Genomic DNA, 24,143 nt, shown 5'->3' with positions numbered 1-24,143 from the left:
AAATGAGGAGCTGATGCCAGGGGCTCAAGTAGAAGGCAAATGTTTTGAGAATGATGAGGGCAACAAATGTACAATGTGCTTGGCACAATGTATGTATGTATGGATTGTGATAAGAGTTGCATGAACCCCCAATAAAATGATTTAAATAAATAAGTATGGGGTCATAAACCATAAATCTGAATGTTTCAGTGAACACGTTTCAACTTTATAACGATTACAAATAAACCTGTGAAATTTTTCTGGACAATGCCAGCATTTGGATTTAAAAATTTTTTTTAAACAAGTAAATTTCTAACTGACAACAACTAAATGGACTGTGTAGCATTTTTATCATACAGGAGATTCCATCCGTTCACGCTACTCTTCTAAGTCATCCTACATGCAAGTACATGTTTCTAATGCTTTCTTCTGTGCTGTTCCTGCAAGTTTGCTACTAAAATACATTAGACTGTAGGGAGAGAGAGAGAGAGAACAGACAGGGACGTGTTGTTTGCCCCATCGGAGAAGACAACATGTCAAGGTGCAGCTGAAGGTCACGGAACGACACCAGGGAGCCGAAGCTCAAAGAAGGAAAGATCTTTGCCTGGGGCAACCAGCGAGAAACCGGTTCTGTCAATGTGCTGGATTCTAGTTTTTATTACCGTGTGGAAAGGCAGCTCGATTTAGGGACAAGTGGGGCTGTCTCCCTAAGGCCTGCAAAGGTCCACATGGAGGGGTTGGAAAGAAATCAGGCAACCTTTGGACACCTATGGGAAAACCCAAACTGAGCATGCACAGACTAAGATGGATGCGCGCGCGCGCGCGCACACACACACACACACACACACACACACACACAGCCCTAGGGAAAACCCAAACAGCATGCACAGACTAGGACACACACACACACACCTATGGGGAAAACCCAAACTGAGCATGCACAGACTAGAACACACACACAGAGTCCTATGGGAAAACCCAAACTGAGCATCCACAGACTAGGGCGGAGACACACACACGCGCACACACCCACACACACAGCCCTATGGGAAAACCCAAGCTGAGCGTGCACAGATTAGGACACACACACACACACCTACCTATGGGAAAACCCAAACTGAGCATCCACAGACTAGGACAGACACGGACACACACACACACACACACACACCTATGAGAAAACCTAAACTGAGCATGCACTGACTAGGACGGAGACGTGCGCGCACGCGCACACACACACACACACACACACACACACACACAGCCCTATGGGAAAACCCAAACAGAGCATCCATAGACTAGAATGGATGATCAGACACACACACACCATACCCCCTCTCCCCAGCACAGATGAAACCTAAAACCAGCCACCACCTAGCACTGTGACATCACCCAGGTGTGGTAACACAGCCAAAAAGATCAACCAATACCTTCAACCACGCCTGCCCAAGTCAGAGGGGTTAAATAACACCCCCCCCAGAAGGCCAGGTCTCTCTAACTGTGCAGCTGCAGGCAGAGGGTGGGGGTCTCTCACATGCGGGAGCACACGCCTGAATGCCCCAGGGCCTGCTCGGGGCCCTCATCCACTCATCCCTTGGCTCCTGGGGATTTTCTCAGTGATACATGTGCTCCCCGCTCCTGTATTCTTCCCACGAGGTTTTAGCCCCTAAAATTTAGCACCGAGTTGCGACAGCCGATTCCCCAAACCAGTGTGTATCCTTTAAGACTGTAAAACCTGAAACTTCCCCTTTCCTTCATAAGAGCTCACTTGAAAGACAAAACGTGCTAGTGCCAGGTGAATTCTTTCAGCACCAGGTAGCAAGAGTCAAGGTTTGCCCCACTCCAGAAACCTAACAATTTTATTGGGGGTTCTTCACAGTTCTTATAACAATCCGCGCAGCAAGTGGATCAATCACATTGGTGCAATATGTTGCCGTCATCGGCATTTTCAAAGCATCCTGGATTCTGACACCTAGCCTCCTGAACTGTGAGACAGTGAAGTTCTGATCGTCAAAGCTACCCACTTGTCCTTTGGTAGATTTACACAGCCTCAGGCGACTCAAAAGGAATCAAACACAAAGGGACAAATACTGTCGGGTTCCACTGGGCCGAAATACCTCACATAGGGCAAATGCACAGAGACAGAAAACAGATTAGATGACCAGAGACTGGGGAGACATGGGAAATTATTGCCTCAGGGGCTCAAAGCTTCTGTATGGATACATTAAAAAAAACAATCCAAAACCACAACCATGAGTGGCGATAGTTACACACATTGTGAATCTGATTCCTGTCGCTGAGCAGAATCCTTAAAATGCTTACGACTGCCACCGTTACAACGTGCATATTTTTGCCAGCCCCTCCAAACCAAGAGAGAGGCAGGAGCAGGGTTGACGCACACAGAGGACGAGGCACTCTGAAGACAGAGAAGGGAGGAGTTGCTGGTTGTGTTGCGGTCACAAGCCTGTGAACCACCTACCATCTCCAGACACAGATTCACCCCCAGGAACCCAGAGGCGCTGCAGGCCTGCTGACACCTTGGATTTGGCCCAGTGGGGTGATTTCGGATCTCTGTCCTCCCAAAGGTCCAGCCGATCCACTCCTGTTGGTGGTGGTAGTCTGTTAAGGCAGCCACTGAAAACTCACTCAGATTACCAAGATGAGTAAGATACTGCCCCCCTCCCAGGGAGGGTACCCAGCCTAGGACGAAAGACAACCAGCCAGTACCAAGGGGCACTGCTGAGCCGGCGAATGGCCTTGGCAGGAGAACAGGTGCACACTCACACAAGCAGAGGGAGAGTCTTGAAACAGGAAGAAAGCCTGCATGGGCACGAGGCTGGAGAAAAGCATTCTGGGCAGCACGAGGCAAGCAGGGGTGGCCTTTCACGGTAGGCTTCTAAGGGTGCAGGCCTGGTAGGGGTATAGATTTAGGGCAATCCACAGCGTTCGGAGGTTGCCGTCACATGACTGAGCTATATCCTCCGGAGCTCTATTTGTTGGCCCCAGGAGTCCCTGGGCTATCAGTCTTAACAGGGCTTGCCTGGCACTTCCAGGTAAAGAAGTGTCCGTGTGGGAGAACACCCTTTTGACGGAAACTGAAGCACGGTACATCTGTGAAGAACGCAGGGATGAGAAAGTCAAAGAGGGGAGAGGGGAGAAAATGGCCACCAGATAGGACTCATCCGTCCGGAGCTCCTGCTTCCAGACCAGAAAATTGGGAGGGAAACCAAAGGAAGCCAGAGGTGGAGTCCTGAAATTAGACCTAGGGTACCAGGGTTTCTCCTGAACCCCTTTTTGGGTGGGATTTCCACTCACAAAGCAAACCAAGAACCCTTTAAAGCGTTCTAGCTTTGGTGAGCCCGCAGGTGCCGGCTGTACCCTTGCTGGGAGCAGCGGAGAGGGGACAGAATCCCAGACACGAGGGAATCCCACTCCGGAGCAATCTGCGTGGTTGGCTGCCTTGAGCTCACGCCCAGGGGAGTGGCGGTGGGTAGCCATAACTTAGAGTAAAAGAAAAATATATATTATTACCTTAGGAAGATTGCAGTGTGGGATAAAATAGGCAGAAAGCCGGGAGTCCAGGGAACAAACCTAGTTCCAATTGGCCGAGAAGGAAATAACCCCCATAATAAGCTGAATTTCCCCCTATGGGGTCAGCCTGACAGCCCCCAAATCGGAGCACATCACAAGCAAAAAAAAAAAAAAAGAAGAAGAAGAAGGGTGAAATATATATTATTGGCTTAAAACTCAAACCCAAGTCTGGTTGCTTAGCTCCAAGGAGCAGCACATAGGTGGAGGCCATTAACATAAATCAGAAGCAACCCAGCTAAGGAATGCCAGAACTCAGCTACAGGGCCTGGCAGCTTTTAGCATAGCAAAGACCCGCTGTAGCAAGTGTCAGCTTTAAACAGCAAGAGCTGCAGCCCAGTGACTGTGAGAGACAATTTCATTTGATTTTATTCTAGCTGGCCAGGGGGGAAATAAAATAAAATAAAACTCTCTGATCTAGTAAGCACCAGCAGACTAGATAAGACAAGTCTAGCTTCCCTCTCAGTGATTCTACACATAGCTGGGGAGGCCCTGCCTGTCCTGGGGCCCTAGACGGGGCTGAGGGAACACCCCAGTGCCCCCCTCCCAGCCTCTGTTGCAGTGCTACATACAGCACAAGGCAGGTACACCAGTGAACTCCAGCACCCAAGTGACCCATGGCCACTGCGAGCTTGCTTTTAAAGTAACCCCACACAGCATCTGTGGAACCCTACACCAAACGGGTACACCACCCCGCTACCTGGAGGAAGAGTTGGACCTCCTCCAGCCTCACGGACAGGCGATCAAGTCTCAGTTATCTCCTTACCTACTACTCTATTTCTTCTCTCTGTATTCACTAGCCCTTCTAACTTTTCCACCGAACTCAGCCTCAACGAGCTCAGGTTTGTGTTAGGGTTTTGTTTTCTCTCTTTCTTCTTTATCCCTCTTTCCCCCCACCCGCTCCTCGTTCCCCCCTCTTTCTCCTCTTCTCTCCCACTCCCTCCTATCATATGCCACTACTGGCTTTCAGGTCACTACCCTCCGCTTAGGGCAAATCAACCCAAATAGCAGGAGGAACTCCAGCCTGCCCTCGTGGGAGAGCTGTACACCACACAAGGCAGCTGGGACAAACACCTACACCGCGCTGCGCTGCTGAGGAACCCTCCGTCAGACCTCTAAGGCGATCTCGTCAACTAGAGAAATTCTGCCCAGCACCGCGGGGTCCCGGCATTAAAAGGGCACACCAACCTACCATTTGGGGGCGGGGTCTAAACCCTCCGGCCCCACATTCTTTATTTCATCCTTCTCTCTCTCCTCCCTCTTTACCATCACAGCCAACCTTAGTGAACTCAGCCTGGTTTATTTCCTTCTTTATCTTTATTCTCTTTTTCTTTCCGTCTGTCTTTGCTCTCTTCGCCTCTCTCTCAGCTTGTATGATTCTCTCTGCTCCCTCTCACTCCTTGCACATACCACTGCTGGTTCCCAGAGCCCTCCACTCAGCCCAGGGCCACCCTGTCCTCCCAGTGGGCAGCCTGACCCCTAAGACAGTGCTGCACACAACGAGTCAGTGCTACACACAGCACAGCACAGGGTCAGCTATTTCTTTAACTATTTTTTAAAATTCTTTCTCCTCCTTCCTTTTCTCTTTTTTTAAAAATTTTATTGCGCTCTTCTTACACATTTTCTTCGTTTTTCCTCTCCGTCAAGGTCTTCTCTATTTTCTCCCACAGCCTCAACAGATTTAGTTCTCCTTTTTAGTTGTCTTTTCCTTCTTTTTGGGTACTGTTTCCACCTTTGTTTACTCGGTGAACTTCAGGTGTATGTGGGTGAGTAGGTGTCGGTTTGCTTGGCATTATTGCCCCAGTGTGTGTCTTCCTCTTTCTCTCTTTTTCCTCTCCTTTTACTCTTTCCTACAAGACACTGGCGTCCTCCGGGCCACTTATCTCTGCATAGGGCAACTCTGAAGGCCCAACTGGGGGAGACCCCACTGCATTTATTTGCATGGCAAGCAGCTGAGGAAATCATGCCAGTCCTCTCCCACACACCAAGCAGCAGGGGATTCTCCCCTAAAAAAAAGTGGGGGAATTCCAAACCTAATCCCTGAGGCCCTACAAGTGACTGGGGGAAATGCCTGACCACCACTTGTGGGGCTCCACGCTACTGTGGGAACACCCAACCTCCAAGGCAATCTTTCAGCCTATGGTAATTCCCATGCCAGATCCAGAGCTCTACACCAAGGAGGATATACCCGTACACCCTCCTCAGCAGTACAGCTACAGAGAAAAACACCACAGGACAACCGAGGTGCCCCAAGAACTGTGAAGCCTACTTAGAGATAGTCCAGGGAAGCGACGCCATCATAGGCCCACAACAAGGAGGCTACTGATCTAAATAGCACAACTGGATGACTTGACTTGATAGATATTTTCAGAGCTTTCCACCAACATGCAAAATAATTCACATTCTTTTCAAGTCCACATGGCACATGTTCAAAAATAGACCACATGCTGGGATACAAGTCGAACTTGAGTAAATTCAAGCACATAGAGATTATACAGACATCTCTCTCCGATCATTGTGCCACAAAGCTGGAAATTAACAGAAGGACAGTGAAGAAAAAGGGTCAAAAATTGGAGGATGAACAATTTTCTATTGTAAAAGGAGTGGGTATTGACCCAGATCAGAGATGACATAAGGAAGTTTCTAGAAACTAATGAGAATGAAAATACGATGTACCAAAACCTGTGGGACACAGCAAAGGCATTTATCAGAGGAAGGCTGATAGCAATAAATGCACACATTTAAAAAGAAGAGAGACTCGTGGATGATATACTGACGCAAAACTTATACCAACTAGAGCAGAGTCAACAGAACAACCCTACTAATAGCAAGAAGATAGATATAATAAAAATCAGAGCAGAGATACAGGAGAGGGAAAACAAGAAAACTATGGAAAAAATTAATGCCGCTAAAAGTTGTTTCTTTGAAAGAATTAACAGAATTAATAAACCCCTGGCAAACCTAACCAAAGGAAGGAAGGAACAAACAGCATTGGCAAGGATGAGGGATGAAACGGGACATTACAAAAGGATAACTACACAGTACTATGAAGGTCTATATTCTAATGAATTCAATAATTTGGAAGTCCTGGACAAATATTTGGAAACACAATCCCTCCCTAGACTGTCCCAGAAGGATGTCAACAACCTCAACAGACCCATAGCAAAGGAAGAAATAGACAAGGCAAGGCAATCAAGGAATTACCAACAAAAAAATCCCCCAGGCCAGATGGCTTCACAGAATTCTACCAAGAATTCGGAAAGAACTGACACCAATTCTATACAAACTCTTCCAGAACATAGAAAAAGGCGGAAAACTCCCAAACTCTTTCTATGAAGCTAGTATAACTTTAATACCTAAAGCGAGCAAAGATGTCACAAGAATCGAGAACTAGACAAATATCCCTAATGAACATCGATGCAAAAATCCTTAACAAAATACTGGCCAGTGGAATACAAAAGCATATTAAAAAACAATTCACCACGACCAAATGGGATTCATACCAGGGATGCAGGGATGGTTCAACATACGAAAGACCATCAGCATTATTCACCACATTGGCAGGAAAATGATAAGAGTCACATGATAATATCAATAGATGCAGAAAAAGCATTTGACAACATCCAACATGCATTCCTATTTAAGACACTTAAGAAGATAGGAATAGAAGGAAAATTCTTCAATATTATACAATCCATATACAAAAACCAACAGCAGATGTGGCAGTTAACGGAGAAAAGATGAAAACAATTCCACTGAAAAAGGGGACCAGACAAGGATGCCCCTTGTCCCCACTCCTATTTAACATCGTACTGGAGGTCCTAGCTAACAACATAAGACAAAGCAAAGATATTAAAGGTATTCAGCTGGGGAAGGAAGATGCAAAATTATCATTATTCACAGATGATATGATTCTATATATTGAAGATCCCTTAAACTCCACAAACGGAGTGTTGGAAGCAATAGAGGAACATGGCAGAGTGGCAGGATACAAAATCAACAAACAGAAATCTATTGGACTGCTGTACACATCAGACAAGACCACAGAAGAGACAATTAAAAAGGTAGTATCCTTTACAATTGCTAAGCACAAATTGAAATACCTAGGGATATACCTGACTAAAAAAAAAGAAAGATTTGTATGAGGAAAATTATAAAACACTACTTGAAGAAATCAAGAGTGACCTCAACAAATGGAAGAATATCCCATGCTCGTGGGTTAGCAGACTGAATATAGTAAAGATGTCAGTTCTGCCCAAGGCACTATATAAGTTCAATGCTATCCCGATACAAATACTACCATCCTTCTTCAAAGAATTGGAAAAACAGATTGCCAACTTCATATGGAGATGGAAGAAGCCGAGAATTAGCAGAGAACTCCTCAAGAAGAAGGACAAAGTGGGAGGGCTTGCTCTACCTGATTTCAGCACGTACTATATGGCCACAGAAGTCAAAACAGTGTGATACTGGCATAATGACAGATATTCAGAACAATGGAAAAGAGCTGAAGACCCAGAAATAAAAACATCAGCATACAGGCAACTGATCTATGATAAGGGCCCCAAAACATCCAGATTGGTCTGGTGGTTTAGAACATCGAGACCTACAGGCTGGATGAACTATCTGGATGAAAAACAATGGGACCAACAGTTCCGGGGGGACTTGGGGTGGGGGGGTAGGGGGGGTAAGGAAGTGGTGTTAACAAACCCAGGGACAAGGGAAAAACATGAGACCCCAAATGGTAGAGAAGGGGGAGTGGCAGGCCTGGTGGGAAATGATCAAGGGTAAGGTTGCTTAGAGAAGAGGTATACTCTAGCCCAGGTGGCGATGAAGCATGGTAGTAGGGCAGGAGGAAGGTCAAGGGAGATGGAGGAAAGAGCTAGGAGTCAAAGGGCATTCATGGAGGTCTAGACAAAGACATGTACATGCAAATATATATAGGAGGATGGGGAAATAGATCTATGTGTCTATATTTATAGGTCAAGTATTAAGGTGGCGGAAGGACCTTGGGCCTCTACTCAAACACTCCCTCAATGCATGAATACCTTCTTTTATTAAATTGGAACTCTATGATGCTCACTCTCCCGACACAACGGCTGGAGCCAAAGTGGGTGAACAAGTAAATGTGGTGAAGAAAGCTGATGGTGCCCGGCTATCAAAAGAGATAGTGACTGGGGTCTTAAAGGCTTGAAGATAAACAAGCAGCCATCTAGCTCAGAAGCAACAAAGTCCACATGGAAGAACACACCAGCCTGTGTGATCGAGTGGTCCCAAAGGGATCAGTTACCAGGCATCAAAGAACAAAAAATCATATCATTGACTGCACACCTCCATGATAGGATCGCTGAAGACAAATGGGTGCATAAGCAAATGTGGTGAAGAAAGCTGATGGTGCCCGGCTATCAAAAGAGATAGCGTCTGGGGTCTTAAAGGCTTGAAGGTGAACAAGCGGCCATCTAGCTCAGAAGCAAATAAGCCCACATGGAAGAAGCACACCGGCCAGTGCGATCACGAGGTGCCCAAGGGACCAGTTATAAGGCATCATGCAAAAAAAAAAAAGATATAAGTGTGTGTATGTATGTGTATATATGTGTATATGTATATATGTATGTGTATATATGTATATATATCATATTAAATGAAGGGGGAAGTGCAGAGTGGAGACCCAAGGCCCAAGTGTCGGCCAATGGAGATCCCCTCATAGAGGGGTTTAGGAGAGGAGATGGGTTAATTAGGGTGTGAGGTAGTATCGATGAAAAACACAGCTTTCCCCCAGATCCTGGATGCTTCCTCCCCCCAACTACCATGATCCGAATTCTACCTTGCAGGGCTGGATAGGACAGAGGCTGTACACTGGTACATATGAGGGTTGGAGGTACAGGGAATCCAGGGTGGATGATACCTTCAGGACCAAGGGTGTGAGGGACGATGCTGGGAGAGTGGAGGGTGAGTGGGTTGGAAAGGGGGAACTGATTACAAGGATCCACATGTGACCTCTTCCCTGGGAGAGGGACAGCAGAGAAGGGGGGAAGGGAGACTCCGGATAGGACAAGATATGACAAAATAATGAGGTATAAATTACCAAGGGCATATGAGGGAGGGGGGAATGGGGAGGGAGGGGGGAAAAAAAGAGGACCTGATGCAAGGGGCTTAAGTGGAGAGCAAATGCCTTGAGAATGATTGGGGCAGGGAATGTATGGATGTGCTTTATACAATTGATGTATGTATATGTATGGATTGTGGTAAGAGTTGTTTGAGTCCCTAATAAAATGTAAAAGAAGAGAAAAAATGATTAGGGCAAAGACTGTACAGATGTGCTTTATACAACTGATGTATGTATATGTATGAACTGTGAAAAGAATTGTATCAGCCCCAATAAATTGTTAAAATAAAAAAAAATAAAAAGTGACCCCTAGCACTAAAAAAAAAACAAAAAAAACATCAGCATACAGGCAACTGATCTTTGATAAGGGCCCAAAAATTATTAAATGGGAAGCAGATGCCATCTTCAATAAATGGTGCTGGAAAAAAATGGATCTCTACCTGAAGAAAAATGAAACAAGACCCTTACCTCACTCCATGCACAAGAATAAACTCAAGGTGGATCACAGACCTTGAGATAAAACCCCAAACAATTAGGGCCATCAATGAGGGAATTGGGACAAATCTGAGAGCCTTGGCACAGGGATTACATCGGCTACAAGAAATAGGGAAGGGTACAAATACAGAGGAGACACAAATAGACAGGTGGGATATTCTGAATATAAGACACCTGCGGACATTGAACGAATTCACCAAGAGAGTAGTAAGAGAGTCCACCGACGGGGAAAACATCTTTAGCAATGACACATCAGACAAAGGCCTTATTACTAAAATCTACAATACTTTGCAAATTTTCAATAAGAGAAAACCAATTTGCCCACTGAGGAGGTGGGCAAAGGACCTGAACAGAAGTTTCACAGGGGCAGAAATCGAATGGCCAATAAACATATGAGAAAATGTTCCCGTTCAATGACCGCAAGAGAAATGCAAATCAAAACAACTATGAGCTATCACCTAACGCCCTCAAGGGTAGCCTAATTAAAACAATCAGGAAGCAACAAGTGTTGGAGGGGCTGTGGGGAGACAGGAACTCTCATCCACTGCTGCTGGACCTGTGGGTATGTGTGTACAGCCACTATCGATTTGGCAATTTCTCAAACAGATGGAAATTGAGCTACCATACGAACCAGCAATCCCTCTACTGGGCATATACCCAGAAGAGGCAAGAAACAAACCACGGCCAGACATCTGTGCTCCAGTGTTCATTGCAGCACAGTTCACAATTGCAAGGAGTTGGAAACAACCCAAATTTCCATCAACAGACAAATGGATTAAAAAACTGTGGTACATACATACAATGGAGTACTATACACCACTAAAAAGCAGTGATGAATGCATGAAGCATATCGATGCATGGGAAGAACTGGAGGAAATTATGTTAAGTGAAGTGAGCCAAGCACAAAAGGACAAGTATAACATGAGTCCACTGAGGTAAGTTTATTTATTTATATATAAAAAAGAGAGAACAGAAAGGTAAGTGCAAAAGGGGCCCCGGGAAAAAGCTACAGTATACAAACACTCCAGGGGTGAGGTCCAGATATGTATGGCAGGGGCCAGACCAAACCCAGGGGTACATACGGTAGCCAACTAAAATGGGTGTGGAGGGAGGAAAGGGGGGGAAAAAAGATGTGTGATGGGGAATGGGGCACTGACCCACCCAAGGGGAAGGGTATTGTTTGTGTCTCCACGGGGAAAGAGGGACCAGATAACGCCAGTGCCAGATGAATGCAGTGTGCTGGCAAAGAGTGGGGAGCCAGTGGAGGGGCCTGAGGGCTCGACCCCCATACCAGCTACATGGACAACTGCCCCTCACCCCAGAAGAATTTACTTCAGAGGACGGCACTGAAGCTCCTGCTAGGGAAAAAGGGTATGTCAGATCAGCACAAATGGGAGCAAAAGAAGGGAGAGGAAGAGAGAGTGGAGCACAACCTGGCCCAGTAAGCCTGGAGGACAATATCCTTGCTCTGAACAGCCAATGAACATAGTGGACAATATGGTTGATCCCACTAGGAGACACATCATCCCTTGATGGCCCAGGGCCCTAAGGGGGACAACACTGGAGACTCAGGGCCGGGACTGGCCCAGACTGACCCTGTGACACTGAGGCAACGCACTAAAAGCGTGCGACACAGCAACCGTGGGAGCAGAGCAGGGAGCCCCCGAGGGAGTGCAGAGGACAGACTCCGGGGCCAGAGCATGGTACCCCATCGGACCTGACTGAAGGACACGACTAGAGATAAAAAATCAGAACTTTATCTATTTACAGGTTTTTCTTTTAAAAATTTTTTTCTTTTAATTAATTTATTCTTCTATGGGTAATTGGTTTCCCTTTTTATTGTCATAGCTGTGTTCTCACTCATTGCCTATCTTGCAATGATTTGATTTTTGGTGCATATTATTATCTCTACAGATCTATCAGATAAGATGGACTGCATGAATAGTCTGGAGGAGAAAACAACGGGACCAATGGTTCCGGGGGGACATGGGAGAAGGGGATGAGGGGGCAGGGAGGTGGTGATGACCAACCAAGGGACAGGGGAGCAATAAGTGATCCAAAATCAGTAGCAAGGAGGGTGTGAGTGGCCTGGTAGGGAGTCAGCAAGGGCAAGGTAACCGAGAGAAATTACTGAAACCCAAATGAAGGCTGAGCATGCTAGTGGGAAAAGAGTCAAGTAAAAGGAAATAGAGGAAAGAACTGGGTGACGAAGGGTATTTATAGCAGTCCAAAGACTGTAATGTACATATGTAAATATATTTATATGAGTGTGGGGAAACAGATCTATGTGCTTATATTTAGAGGTTTAGTATTAAGGCAGATGGACATTGGGCCTCCACTCAAGCACTTACTCAATGCAAGAACACTTTGTTCTAATAAATTGGCATTCCAGGATGCACACCTTCCCTACACAATTGCTGAAAAAAAAAATGTGTGCATAAGCAAAGGTGGTGAAGAAAGCTGACAGTGCCCCGTTACCAAAAGATATAGTGTCTGGGGTCTTAAAGGCTTGAAGATAAACAAGAGACCATCAAGCTGAGAAGCATCAAAGCCCACATGGAAGAAGCACACCTGCTTGGCTGACCACAAGGTGTAGAAGAGACCAGTTGTCAGACATCAAAGAGCTAAAAACCATATCAGTGGGTGCCCACCTTCCTGACACAACCACTGAAGACAAACCTGTGCATAAGCAAATGTGGTGAAGAAAGATAATGGTGCCCGGCTATCAAAAGATATAGCATCTGGGGTCTTAAAGACTTGAAGATAAACAAGTGGCTATCTAGCTGAGAAGCATCAAAGCCCACATGGAAAAAACAAACGAGCCTGACCACAAGGTGCAGAAAGGACCAGTTATCAGACATCAAAGAGCTAAAAACCATATCAGTGGGTGTCCACCTCCTTGATACGATCAATGAAGCCAAATGTGTGCATAAGCAAAGGTGGTGAAGAAATCTGATGGTGCCCAGCTATCAAAAGATATGGCGTCTGGGGTCTTAAAGGCTCAAAGACAAACAAGTGGCCATATAGCTCAGAAGCAACAAAGCCCACATGGAAGAAACACACCAGCCTGTGTGACCATGAGCTATCGAAGGGATCAGGTATCAAGGAACAAAAAATCATATAATTGAAAATGTGGGTGAGTGCAGAGTGGGGACTCAAAGCCCAATGGTAGCCAACCGGACACCCCTTGCTGAGGGGTTGTGGGGAGGAGATGAACTAGGCAGTTTTCAGGGTAGCAACGATGAAACATATAACTTTCCTCCAGTTCTTAAATACTTCCTCCCCGCCCCCCCACTATCATGATCCCAATTCGACCTTGTAAATCTGGCTAGACCAGACAATATACATTGATACATCCTGGAAACACAAGGAATCCAGGACAGATGACTCCTCCAGAACCAGTGATGAGAGTGGCGATGCCTGGAGGGTGGAGAGAATGTGGGGTAGAAAGAGGGAACTGATTACAGGAATCTACATATAGCCTCCTCCCTGGGGGAATCTACGTATATCCTCTTCCCTGGGGGATGGACAGCAGAGAAGAGAGCAGGGGGAGACGTCAGTGTAATATATGACAAAATAATAATAATATATGAATGATGAAGGGTTCATGAGGTAGGGGGAAGTGGAGAGGGAGGGGGAAATGAGCAGCAGATATTAAGGGCTCAAGTAGAAGGCAAATGTTTTGAGAATGATGATGGCAACAAATGTACGTATGTTCTTGACACAATGGATGGATGTATGGATTGTGATAAGAATTGTACGAGCCCCAATAAAATGATTTAAAAAAAAGAAAAGAAAGCCAAAGCGGTGTTAGAACTAGAAGCCATTTTGCCGACGAGGAGGCTGACTTCAAATACCCACGTTTTGGGTGAGACATGTACCACATTAAAAATTTCGATCAAATGTGAACATGTATATAGAATATAGATGTCTGGTATCAGGCACACAGGGATGGAGAATCTCCTGAGTCATCTCCAGCTTATTTGTGGAAGAATCAACTTCCTGGGTTCTAGGAGAAAACATTTAAAACAAACATTCAAAAAAAAGTCAGAAACAAACGTTACTCAATGTTCCTGGATAGCAGCTCACCAAGCCCGGAAAAAAAAACAATACTTGTATAAATTAAGTGAACCGTTTATAAAAACTACAGATCATGTTTCCTTCAAAATACACATGGGTTTAAAACTTAAGGGCAAAATGTGTTTGACACAATGCTTAGAATCTGTTCATCCTGTGTGGGTTAAGGATTGCTAACCTCGTGGTTGGAAGTTCAAGCCCAACCACCCCCACCCCCAGGCTCTGCAGGAGAAAGATGAGGCAGCTGTCTGCTCCTTTCAAGAGTTACAGTCTCAGGAACCCAACAAGAACAGTTTCGCCGCACCTGTCCCCCGGGGTGTCCATGAGTTGGAATCACTATGGCAATGCGTTTGGTTTTGGGGAAAGAGTTGATAAAATACTTCAGGATGATGGGGTACTTTCCCTGTAACCCTATTGGTCCTGCCTCTGCAGGCCCCCCGGTCCCCACTCCCCCTGACATCAGGAAGGCTCAGAACTTTGCCAAGAAGGAGCCCCCTGGCTTCCTAACTGGTAGGAGTGATGGGAAGGTAGGTGCGGCAGGAGGGGCGGGGGGAGTCCTTCCTGGCTGGGGTCCTCTCGGGGCATGGAGGCTAAGGAGGGTGAACTCTGATCTGCCTCGTCCCAATGCCTGTCAGCGCATCCCCTCACACAGAAGCTTAATGAGCAGGGGGTGGCGTGCACAGTGTACGCTGGACGTGAAGCAGCCAAGGACGGCACGTGAGAGCGAGCAAGGCTGGGTGGACCTGGGCTCCTGGTCACACGGAGGCCACCGTTTGTGCAGCACGTTAGAGGAAGAGGAGAGAGGAGTTCCATCCGGATCGGGATGCTAGTAACCTCACACGCACGTTAAACTTGAAGAACAGATGCGATCAGGACACAGGAACTTGTCATTGTGAGTCTGGACATCCGTTGTACTCCTGGTGGGCCCTGGTAGAGACTCCTGTCCCCTTTAAGGCCCTATGGTGAGCAAGCCGCTTCTCCCAGGCCTGGGCTGGTGGACTGAAAGAGCCACCCACCCTCAACAGGAAGACCCATGGAGAATGGGCGGGACCTCGGCATGCACCAGCAGACAGGCTGGGATCTGACCTGCAGTGGATCTGACCTGCAGGAGATCACATCTGACAGGCAGGGGTGCTGGAGTCCCTGTACCCTCCACCCCACTCCAGAAATGGAAAACTTCGGGGCCAGAAGGGGCCCAGTCACCCTTCCAGGGACCCACAGTGCCTCAGCCCTTCAGCTATTGAAATTGTGCAGATCAGCACAAAAGCCGGATGAAAAATAAATATTTTTGAAGGGATGGAGAATGCAGATAAGATAAGTTATGTTGAAAAGAACATGCTGAGGCTACAGGGATCTGGCCGTGACATGCCTCCCAGCCCCCTCGCTGCACTCCCCCGCCCCCTCACCCCACTCCAGAATCTGCTGTCCTTGCTGGAAACATCCGGTACAACTGCCCCCTCCACCAACATAGAAAGTGAACGGAAACACTCAGGACAGAGCTGAAGGCAGAGTGCAGAGTGCTGTCGGCGTCGAGGGCCTGACTGGTTAGCCAAACTGGATGTGCCCTGTGACCCTGTTTCCAGGTTTGGACAGTAAAGCACGTGGCCTTCCTGGCAGCTACAGGATTCAGGCACAGCAAACGGTGTGTCACCATCCCATCCCTTGTTGCAAGAGGACTCCCCTGGTGGTGGCAGGCCTTTATTTAAGAGACCAGCGGTCGAGACCACCCCCAAGTTGAGAGAAAGCTCTCCCATTGCTCTCTGAGCCTTCTCCTCTGATAAGCTCACTCACTGCCATCGAGTGGATGCCGACTCATAGCGACCCTATAGGTCAGGGTAGAACTGTCCCTGCGGGTTTCTGAGACTGCAACACTTTGTGGGAGTAGAAAGCCCTGTCTTTCTCCCAGGGAGAGGCTGCTGATTTCCATCTGTTGGCCTTCTGGTTAGCAGCCCCACCCCCAGCCCCTCAAACGCCAGGGCTCCTGATTCGCTCTACTTTCCCACTTTAGTTTGGGTCAGACAGCAAGGAGCCCCAGCAAGAAACTTCAGACCACGATCTACATCTCCACTGCCCTTCCGAAGGTCAGTCAGCCAGACTGGTGGGTCCCTGGAACCCACAGTTGTTCCTGGGTTGTGGTAACTGCACTCGGCTCCATTCCTCAGGGGTGTGGGGGAGGGAGCAATGACACTTACTGGTCCAGCTGAGGCCCTGTGCTTCTCTCTACTCAGCCTTGCCATCCATCTCTCTGGAGGGTGTCATTTTGTTTTGCACCGGGAGTGATAGATAAATGGGTCTAGACACTAGGATCTTTGACCAAGAGTCAAACCAGGGTCACCCAGGGGGGCTCACACATACCTCCATGAGTTTCTAGTAAATAGGAGCATGCCATTCGTAAACATGGGATTCAACAGGAACACGTTGGAAGATGAGGCGGGCTGTGATCTCGCCATCAGGGGCCAACAGCTTCAGGTTGAGGCTCTTACAGATCAGAACGGGACAGGAGCGGCCCTTTGGAGACCTGTCAATTATCTTCAAACACAGCGATCCACTAGAGAGTGCCCAGAGGAGTAGGTACAAGTGGATAAAAAGAAGGGGGTCGGGATAATCCCATTAAAAGCGAATTTCGCTTTTGAGACGAGATTGCAATGAAGTCTTCTTTTTCACGGTGCGCTCACCAAGTACAGTGGGACACCAACTTCATTTATCAAAACGTGGGCAGAAGACTTTAATAGACATTTCTCTAATGATAGGCAAATGACCAATAAGCACACCCAAAAGATGCCCAGATTCATCGACTACCAAAACTCCAAAACAAATTCACTCCCATCAAGCGGATTCAGATTCATAGCCACTTTCTAAGACAAAGTAGAACTGTCCCTGTGGGTTTCCAAGACTACAAATCTTAAAGGGAGTAGAAAGCCTCATCTTTCTCCCTCAGAGAAGCTGATGGCTTCAAACTGCTGACTTTACAGCTAACAGCCCAACACTCCAGCAAATGCAAATAAAAAAACATAGAGATACCACTCCAAACCCACTCCAGCAAATGCAAATCGAAACAGAGATACTGCTCCAAACCCACTACAACTCAAACCGGTTGCTGTCCTATTGACTTCATGTGTTTCTGAGTGGGCCTGTATTCCATGGGGCTGTGGTCTTCCAGAAGTACCATTGCTTGACCTTCCTTCCAGGATGCTTCTGGATTTGAACCACCAATCTGTCATTTAGAAGCCCAGTGTCTGTTTGTGTCACCCAGGAATGGCTTTTAGCAGGAAAATAAACATTCACAAGTGTTGGTGGGGATGTGGAGAAACTGGAACGCTCAAGCATTGCTAATGGGAATGTAAAATGGCGCCAGTGCTGTGGAAAACAACTCAGGGCAGTTCCCTAAAAAGTTAGACATTGAATGACCTTGACTCCTGGCCTTGACAACAGAGACAAACACAGATGCACAACGATGTGCACTGCAGCAGTCTTCACAAGAACAGCCCAAACGTCGAAACGACCCATGTTCACCAACAGATGAACGGATAAACAAGCACAGCAGACGAGATGGCCATGCAGGAGAATCTCAGCCAGAAAGAAAAATGCAGTTCTAATACACGCTGTGATGTGGCTGAACCCTTGAAACCGGTATGTTGAGTGAAATAAGTTAGACACAGAAGGACGAATGCTTTATGACGTCACGTATGTGAAATATCGAGACTAGGCAAATGCAGAGAGTTCATGAGTAATGACCAGGGCCGAAGGGAGTGGGCAGTGCAGTGATACTGCCTACGTGACACCACGTTTGTTTGGAGGTGAAAGCAGTGGATAGTGACGGTAATCACACAACACTGAGAATATACTTAATGTCAGTGAACGACACATGTAAAAATGCTTTAACTGGCAAATGTCTTGTTATGCATAAATTCCGTTAGCTTTTAATGCTCTTTTTCCAGAAACTTCTTGAAGCCCTAGCACATTACTCTTCTTATTTTTTTTAAAGCTGTTTACCAAGCTCCTCAGAAACAGAGTCTGTTTTTGGGGTGTTTCTGGAGGAAAGCTTGCCCATGGCACCCACATTCTGGTCACGCAGACCAGCTGGCCCAGGGTCTCTAAAAGTGACAATTGTACCTGCCAGGAACCCACCCTACAGGCAGCTTGTCTCATCGGTCCACTGCATTCCATCCCAGGACCCAAACTTTCCTAATTAAACTTGCAAGATATGAAAGGGCTTCCAAACTCTTGGGGGTGGGGGGAACAGAATTAAAAGATCATTTAACAGAATTAAAAGTAAAGTCTCTGCCCACCGCCCCCTCTGCTGCCTGAACTGAGCAAATTTGTCATCATAAGAAAACCACATGGGAGGGGACCAACTCCACCCACCCACCCACTCAGATGAGGGCTGACTGACCACAGGCAATAACCGACCAAGACCTCAACCCACTGTGGCAACACCCACCATGCAGAGTGGAAAGAATCTGAAATCTGGAGCCAGAGTCAGAGGCTCCACAGGTCAGCAGGTGGCCCGGGGCCAAGCCTGGCCTGTGTTGGAACAACCGCAGTGGCTTGTAGAAGACTCTAGTGATTTGGAGTCCCCAATCACTGGCCAGTTGGTGACCTCTGGCCAGTACTGTCACCTCACTGTGCCTCTGTTTCCCCACCCATTCAGGAGAATGAAGACAAGGGCACATACCTGACAGAGCGAATACCTGTAAAACACACAGAAAGCTGTGGGGTGCATAAGTCAAGCTGCTCTGATCTGTGAGGGGGTGACAGTCCTCGCTCTCCTGGATGTGGGGAGGTGCTGGGGAGTTGGTTCCGACTCGGACACCGTCCTGCAGCATGACATCCCGCGGGGCCTGCACCATCCCCGCCCACACTAGTTCTCATGTTCGAACCCACTGTTGGGGCCTTAGCACTGTAGACAATCTCTAACGATCACCACAGTTATGAACATGACGAACTACCTACATCGCTATTTTATGAGTTGGAATATAGAGGAGTTGAAACTGAGCTGATGACACCTAACAATATGGTTATGGTAATAGCAGACACAGAACACAGTTGTGATAACAAACACAGTATAACATACACAGCAATGTTCACACACACACACCCAAATAAATAAACAAACGCATGTGCCGCTGGCTCGGTCTGACTCTGGTCAGCCCCATGTATCACAGCAGCATTTTCGTGGCCGTGACCTTAGTGGAAACAGATCCCCCAGGCTTTTCTCCCTTGGAGCTTCTGGGTAGGTTTGAACAACTAACCTTTCAATAAGCAACCAAGTATAAGCTATCTGGGGCACCGAGGGACCTAAACGCATTGCTGCATATTTTATTAATATCTTGATAGACACCAGCCATCTGAGAGATGCACATCAAAAGAACCATATCACCTTATCCCCGCGATAATAGCAAAGTTAAAAAACAAAAACACAGAGCACAACAAATGCGAGAGAGGGTGTGGAGAGATGGGAACCCTCCGCCACTGCTGGGAGGACTGTGAAACGGTCCGATGGTGTGGTGCGCCCTCAAACAAGTGGAAGTAGCAATGTCTATGGCCTAGCCTTCCCTCTCCTTGGTGTATTTCCTAAAGAAATCGGAGCCACGCCAACCACAGGTAGGTGCACAGCCATGTCACCACCGCTCTGTTGGCCACAGCAAGACGCAGGCAACCTCCGGAATGTCCATCAGGGGCAGAAAGGGGGAAATCAGCGGTAGGACCTGCTCCCCAGACACCAAACTCACTGCCATTGAGTTGATACCGACTCGTGGTCCTATTGGTCAGGGTAGGACAGTGCCTGTGAATTTCTGAGACTCTAACCATTGATGGGAATTGAAAGTCTTTCTCTTGCGGAGGACGCTGGTGGTTTCAAAGTGCTGACCTGCCGGTTAGCGGCCCAGCACGCAACCACTCTGGCACGAGGGCTCTTTGGGTACTCTCACTGTGAGAGACTCACGGTAGATCTGCGAAACACCTCATGACACAGGTGGCATTGGGAGACACGATGCTGGGTGAAATTAGACAACAAAAGGACAAAATTGTGTGGGCCCATGGTCATAACAGGGAAAATCAAGACAAAGGTTTTCATACCAAAGAGGCTGATGGGAACCAGGAGTGGGAGGCGGGGAGGAGGGAGGGATGCTGTAGGCTAGAAGGCAGGCAGGTGTCAACTGGGGTGAATGGGAAGACAATATCCCACAAGAAGGAGATGCTGGGGTGGGGGTGGGGCTGTGTGAGAGGCAAGCAGGCAAGCCATTGGGAGGGTTGATAAATTATCAAATAGAAACATTATCATCAAATCTGTAAAAACTCCCCTGAGTCACTATATATATATATATATATATATATATATATATATATATATATATATATATATATATATATAGAGAGAGAGAGAGAGAGAGAGAGAGAGAGAGAGAGAGAGAGAGAGAGAGAGCGAGAGCGCGCACTAGTTTGAGGGGGAGAGGCCTGATGGTTACAAGTTAGGCTAATTAAAAGGTCAGCAGTTCAAAACCACCAGCTGCCCCTTGGGAGACAGCAGGGCTTTCTACTCCCGTCAACAGTGACGGTCTCAGAAACTCAGAGGTGGCAGCTCCACCCTGTCCCGTAGGGTCGCCATGAGGACCGCTAGGAGAGGGCATCAGATCAATGGCAGCAAGTTTGGTTTTTAGAATCAAGACCTAGCGCTCCCACAAAGGTCCCATAGCACACAACACATTCTTAGGGATTTAGTCTCTTGGAGCGATTCTCAGGAGAAACGAAGCTTACCTTTTCCTCCTGCGTGGCTGAAAGTGGTTGAAGTCTCAGCCCCACTAATGGCAGACACACTTCGTGGCGGCATTTTCCTGCTGAGTGTGATGGTCACAATCAGGGCCTTGCAAGGCCTCACTGGGCAGCTGGTTTAAATGTCCTCGTGGGACGGCAGCTGGGAGGGCATCACTGGTGTGTGTAGGAGAGGGCCCAGATGCTAGCCTTGGGGCTAGGTGTGCCGGGCAGGGTCAAACTGGGCAAGAGTGGGCAGTCACGTACCAAGAGGCTACTGCTAACCTGGAAAAGCCTACAGCTAGCTTAAAGTGAGGGGCGGGAACCAGCCCGGGCTGGTCTCCCACCAGGGATCCGGGGCAGCTGTGTGTTAGATCCTTTTGCAAGCTGATTAGAAACACCAGGGCTAGAGACCTAGCCCACAGAGGGGAAGGGGGGGGGGTCACTGGAGTGGGGCCCGTTTCAGAATATCCTCCCAAGAAACTCATGTTTGAGAAGCAGTACATGTTGGCGTAAACATTCCCACCGGATCTCAGATCTTCGGGTCTTAGCTGAGTATGTGTGGGAGTTGAGGGCAACGGGAGGAGAAATTGTGGCGAATTCGCTACTAGCCATATTAACGCCTCCTAACTTAACAAGTAGTGCAAAGTTATTCCAATTGGGCTCCTTAGGCCTCTGTAAGCGGTAAGGCCTGAGCAGGTGACCCGGATCTGCAGGTTTTTGAGGAAGAGAACCAGCTGCAGACCACCTGGTGTAGGCTTTCCGACAGGAGCCCATAGTAAGTGGGTCTGAAACCTTGTCATGAAACACTATTTGTACTTGTGGATATTCATATCCACACCCCCTCTTGAGAAACGGAGCTAGATAAGCCTACAAGCATAGCATCCCTTCCCTTCTCCTTTGATTTTACAGCGGATGACACCTATGGGGTGGGGGTGGGGGTCACTTGGCTTCAAAATATTCCTGGAGAAATTCCATTTATCGTTCATACCATTTTTCCAGGAACTTGATGCTCCTCGTATAGGAGGCATGGGATGGAGGCAGTACACAGGAGTGAGGGACAGGGTGGCTGCTGGGGGGGAAGGGGGGAAGTAGGCGGGGGAGGAAGAAAGAAGTGTCCAGATGTCCTCGCTGTCTACCTGGATATTAGCAGTGTGAAGACGAACAGAAATTACCCTTATAGCACAGGGTAGGTAGGGGCCAAGCGCCAGCCAGTTGTCACAGAGTCAAAGCCAAGTCCTAGGATTCCCACGACTGTTTGTTTGTTTGTTTTTTGCAAAAGCAATGGATCTCCAAGACATCCTTCAGTAGGGAGTTAAGCACAAACTAACCAGTCGCACTAACCGTCCCCCAAGGACTGGGGCGCAGTAACCTATCGGCCCCTGTCACCAGAGGGCCCCGGGGGAGAACATGGCTGGCCAAAGGTCACGAACGAGGCCAGAGAGAAAGGGAAGGTTTTGTTTGGCAACAGGGTGAGATTTCAGTTGTTCAATGTCACCCTACCGGCTTCCTGCGGGGAGTAGACAGGGAGGGGGGCTGAGCGCCCCATTCCAGGTACCTGCGGGGTTCGCCCGCCTGCACCCCCAGTGGCCCCCCGGCGGGCTGAGCCCGGGAGGATCCGGCTCAGCGCCCATCGCCTGCCCCACGTGCGGTCGGGGCGCGGGCGGGGCTGCGTTTGGGCGAAGGAGGGAAAGCCGCGGAGCACCCAGGTGCGAGCGCCGGGGCTCGGTCTACCTTGGAAGAGGGCGCAGCACTGGCCGTCGGCGGTGCTCCAGAGCCGGGCCGTGCCGTCCTCGCTGCCGGTCAGCAGGCGCTGCCCGTCCGGGCTCAGGCTCAGCCAGTTGATGCCGCCCCGGTGGTCCGCGCAGACCCTTAGGGCCGAGCCGCCGCCGCCCATCGCGCCAGCCGGGCAGCTGCGGGGGAGGGGGGGTGGGAGTGGGGGTCGCCCCCGCGTCCGCGCGGCCGGTGTGGGCGGCAATCGGGGCGGCCGGCGGCCATCGCTGGCCGCAGCCTCCTCCCACCCCCTGCGGCAGCGGCCGGCGCCCACCTGAGCCGGCCTCCCTCCCCTCTCGGGGCCAATCGGCTCCTCCTCTCAGCCCCCTCCGCCGGGCCCTCCCCTTCCCCCGGACTCCGGGCCGGGCGGGGGAGAAGGCAGGAGGTGGGGCGGTCGGTGCGCGCAGCCCCCCGGGGCCCCGCGGGGAACCGCATGTTGGCCTTGCTCGCCTCCAAGTCCTGGGCACCCGGCCCGAGGCGCCGAGAGGGGGGTGTTCAGCTGGACCCCCTCCGCGCGAGGGCAGGAGGAATCAGGCACACACCCAGAGGGGTGGGAGGGGGCTAGGGGATGGGTGGCTAGAGCCCGGTGCCAGCGGGAGGGCTGGTCACGGGGATGTCCTGGGCCTGAGTTCTCTGTTCTAAGAACCCACAGTGGGGGCTCCTGAGATTTGGACCTGGGTTGGGGAGCGGGGGAAGTTGCTGGTTCCTGTTAGAGCAGGTTCCAGCGCCTGGTTGCTGCCAGCGACCACCAGAAAGGTTCTGACTCATATAGTGAGTCTATAGGGACAGGATCGAGCTGCCCCTGTGGATTTCCGAGAGTGTGAATCCTTTCCGGAGAAGACAGCCTGGCCTTTCTCCCTTGCTCCCTTGCAGCAGCTGACTTCGTTAGCTAATCCCCAGGGCTCCTAGAGGGTCTGTAAACCAACCAGCTCACTGCTTCCTTTTCGCTGATGCCTTCTCAAACAGGACAGGGTAGAACTGTCCCTGTGAGTTTTCGAGACCGTGGGAAGCTGAAAGTACCATCTTTCTCCCGCCAAGTGGTTTAAAACTGTTAACCTTGGGGAACGTAGCCCACCGTGTTACCTCAGCCACCAGGGCCCCTTGGAGATTCTACAGGCAGCAAGATTCCTAGGAAGCGCCAGCTAAGCATAGGCAGTCATGCAGACGATTTGATCTGCAGGCACCTGGAGTGGTGGCTTCGGACACCCAGCTCTCATCGCAAGTACTGGTCCTTCCTTGGGGCCACATCCAGATTCCAAAGAAAGCCCCCAAATAGCATCCCCAGAGACCTGAACCATTGCTCCCTACTTGGCTGACTATGGAAACCCATTCTTTAATTTGAAAACGTGTAAATCCACTTGCTCCTCAGCCTAAGGAA

The 24,143-nt window shown here is 48.8% G+C and overlaps 1 protein-coding gene across 1 annotated transcript in view; it reads right to left on the bottom strand.

The window, feature by feature from the left end:
• The window catches only part of WDR86 (WD repeat domain 86), a 35,745-nt gene extending 12,856 nt beyond the window's left edge, over positions 1 to 22,889 (bottom strand). The window contains exon 1 of the mRNA XM_075550782.1: positions 22,727 to 22,889. Coding sequence (XP_075406897.1) covers positions 22,727 to 22,889 — 163 coding nt within the window. The remainder of the gene's footprint in view (positions 1 to 22,726) is intronic.
• Positions 22,890 to 24,143: the final 1,254 nt, after the last annotated feature.

Source organism: Tenrec ecaudatus, chromosome 5, assembly GCF_050624435.1.
Source record: "Tenrec ecaudatus isolate mTenEca1 chromosome 5, mTenEca1.hap1, whole genome shotgun sequence".
Taxonomy (NCBI): domain Eukaryota; kingdom Metazoa; phylum Chordata; class Mammalia; order Afrosoricida; family Tenrecidae; genus Tenrec; species Tenrec ecaudatus.
Note: the sequence above shows the minus strand (reverse complement) of the source record. Positions and strands in the feature narration are given on the sequence as shown.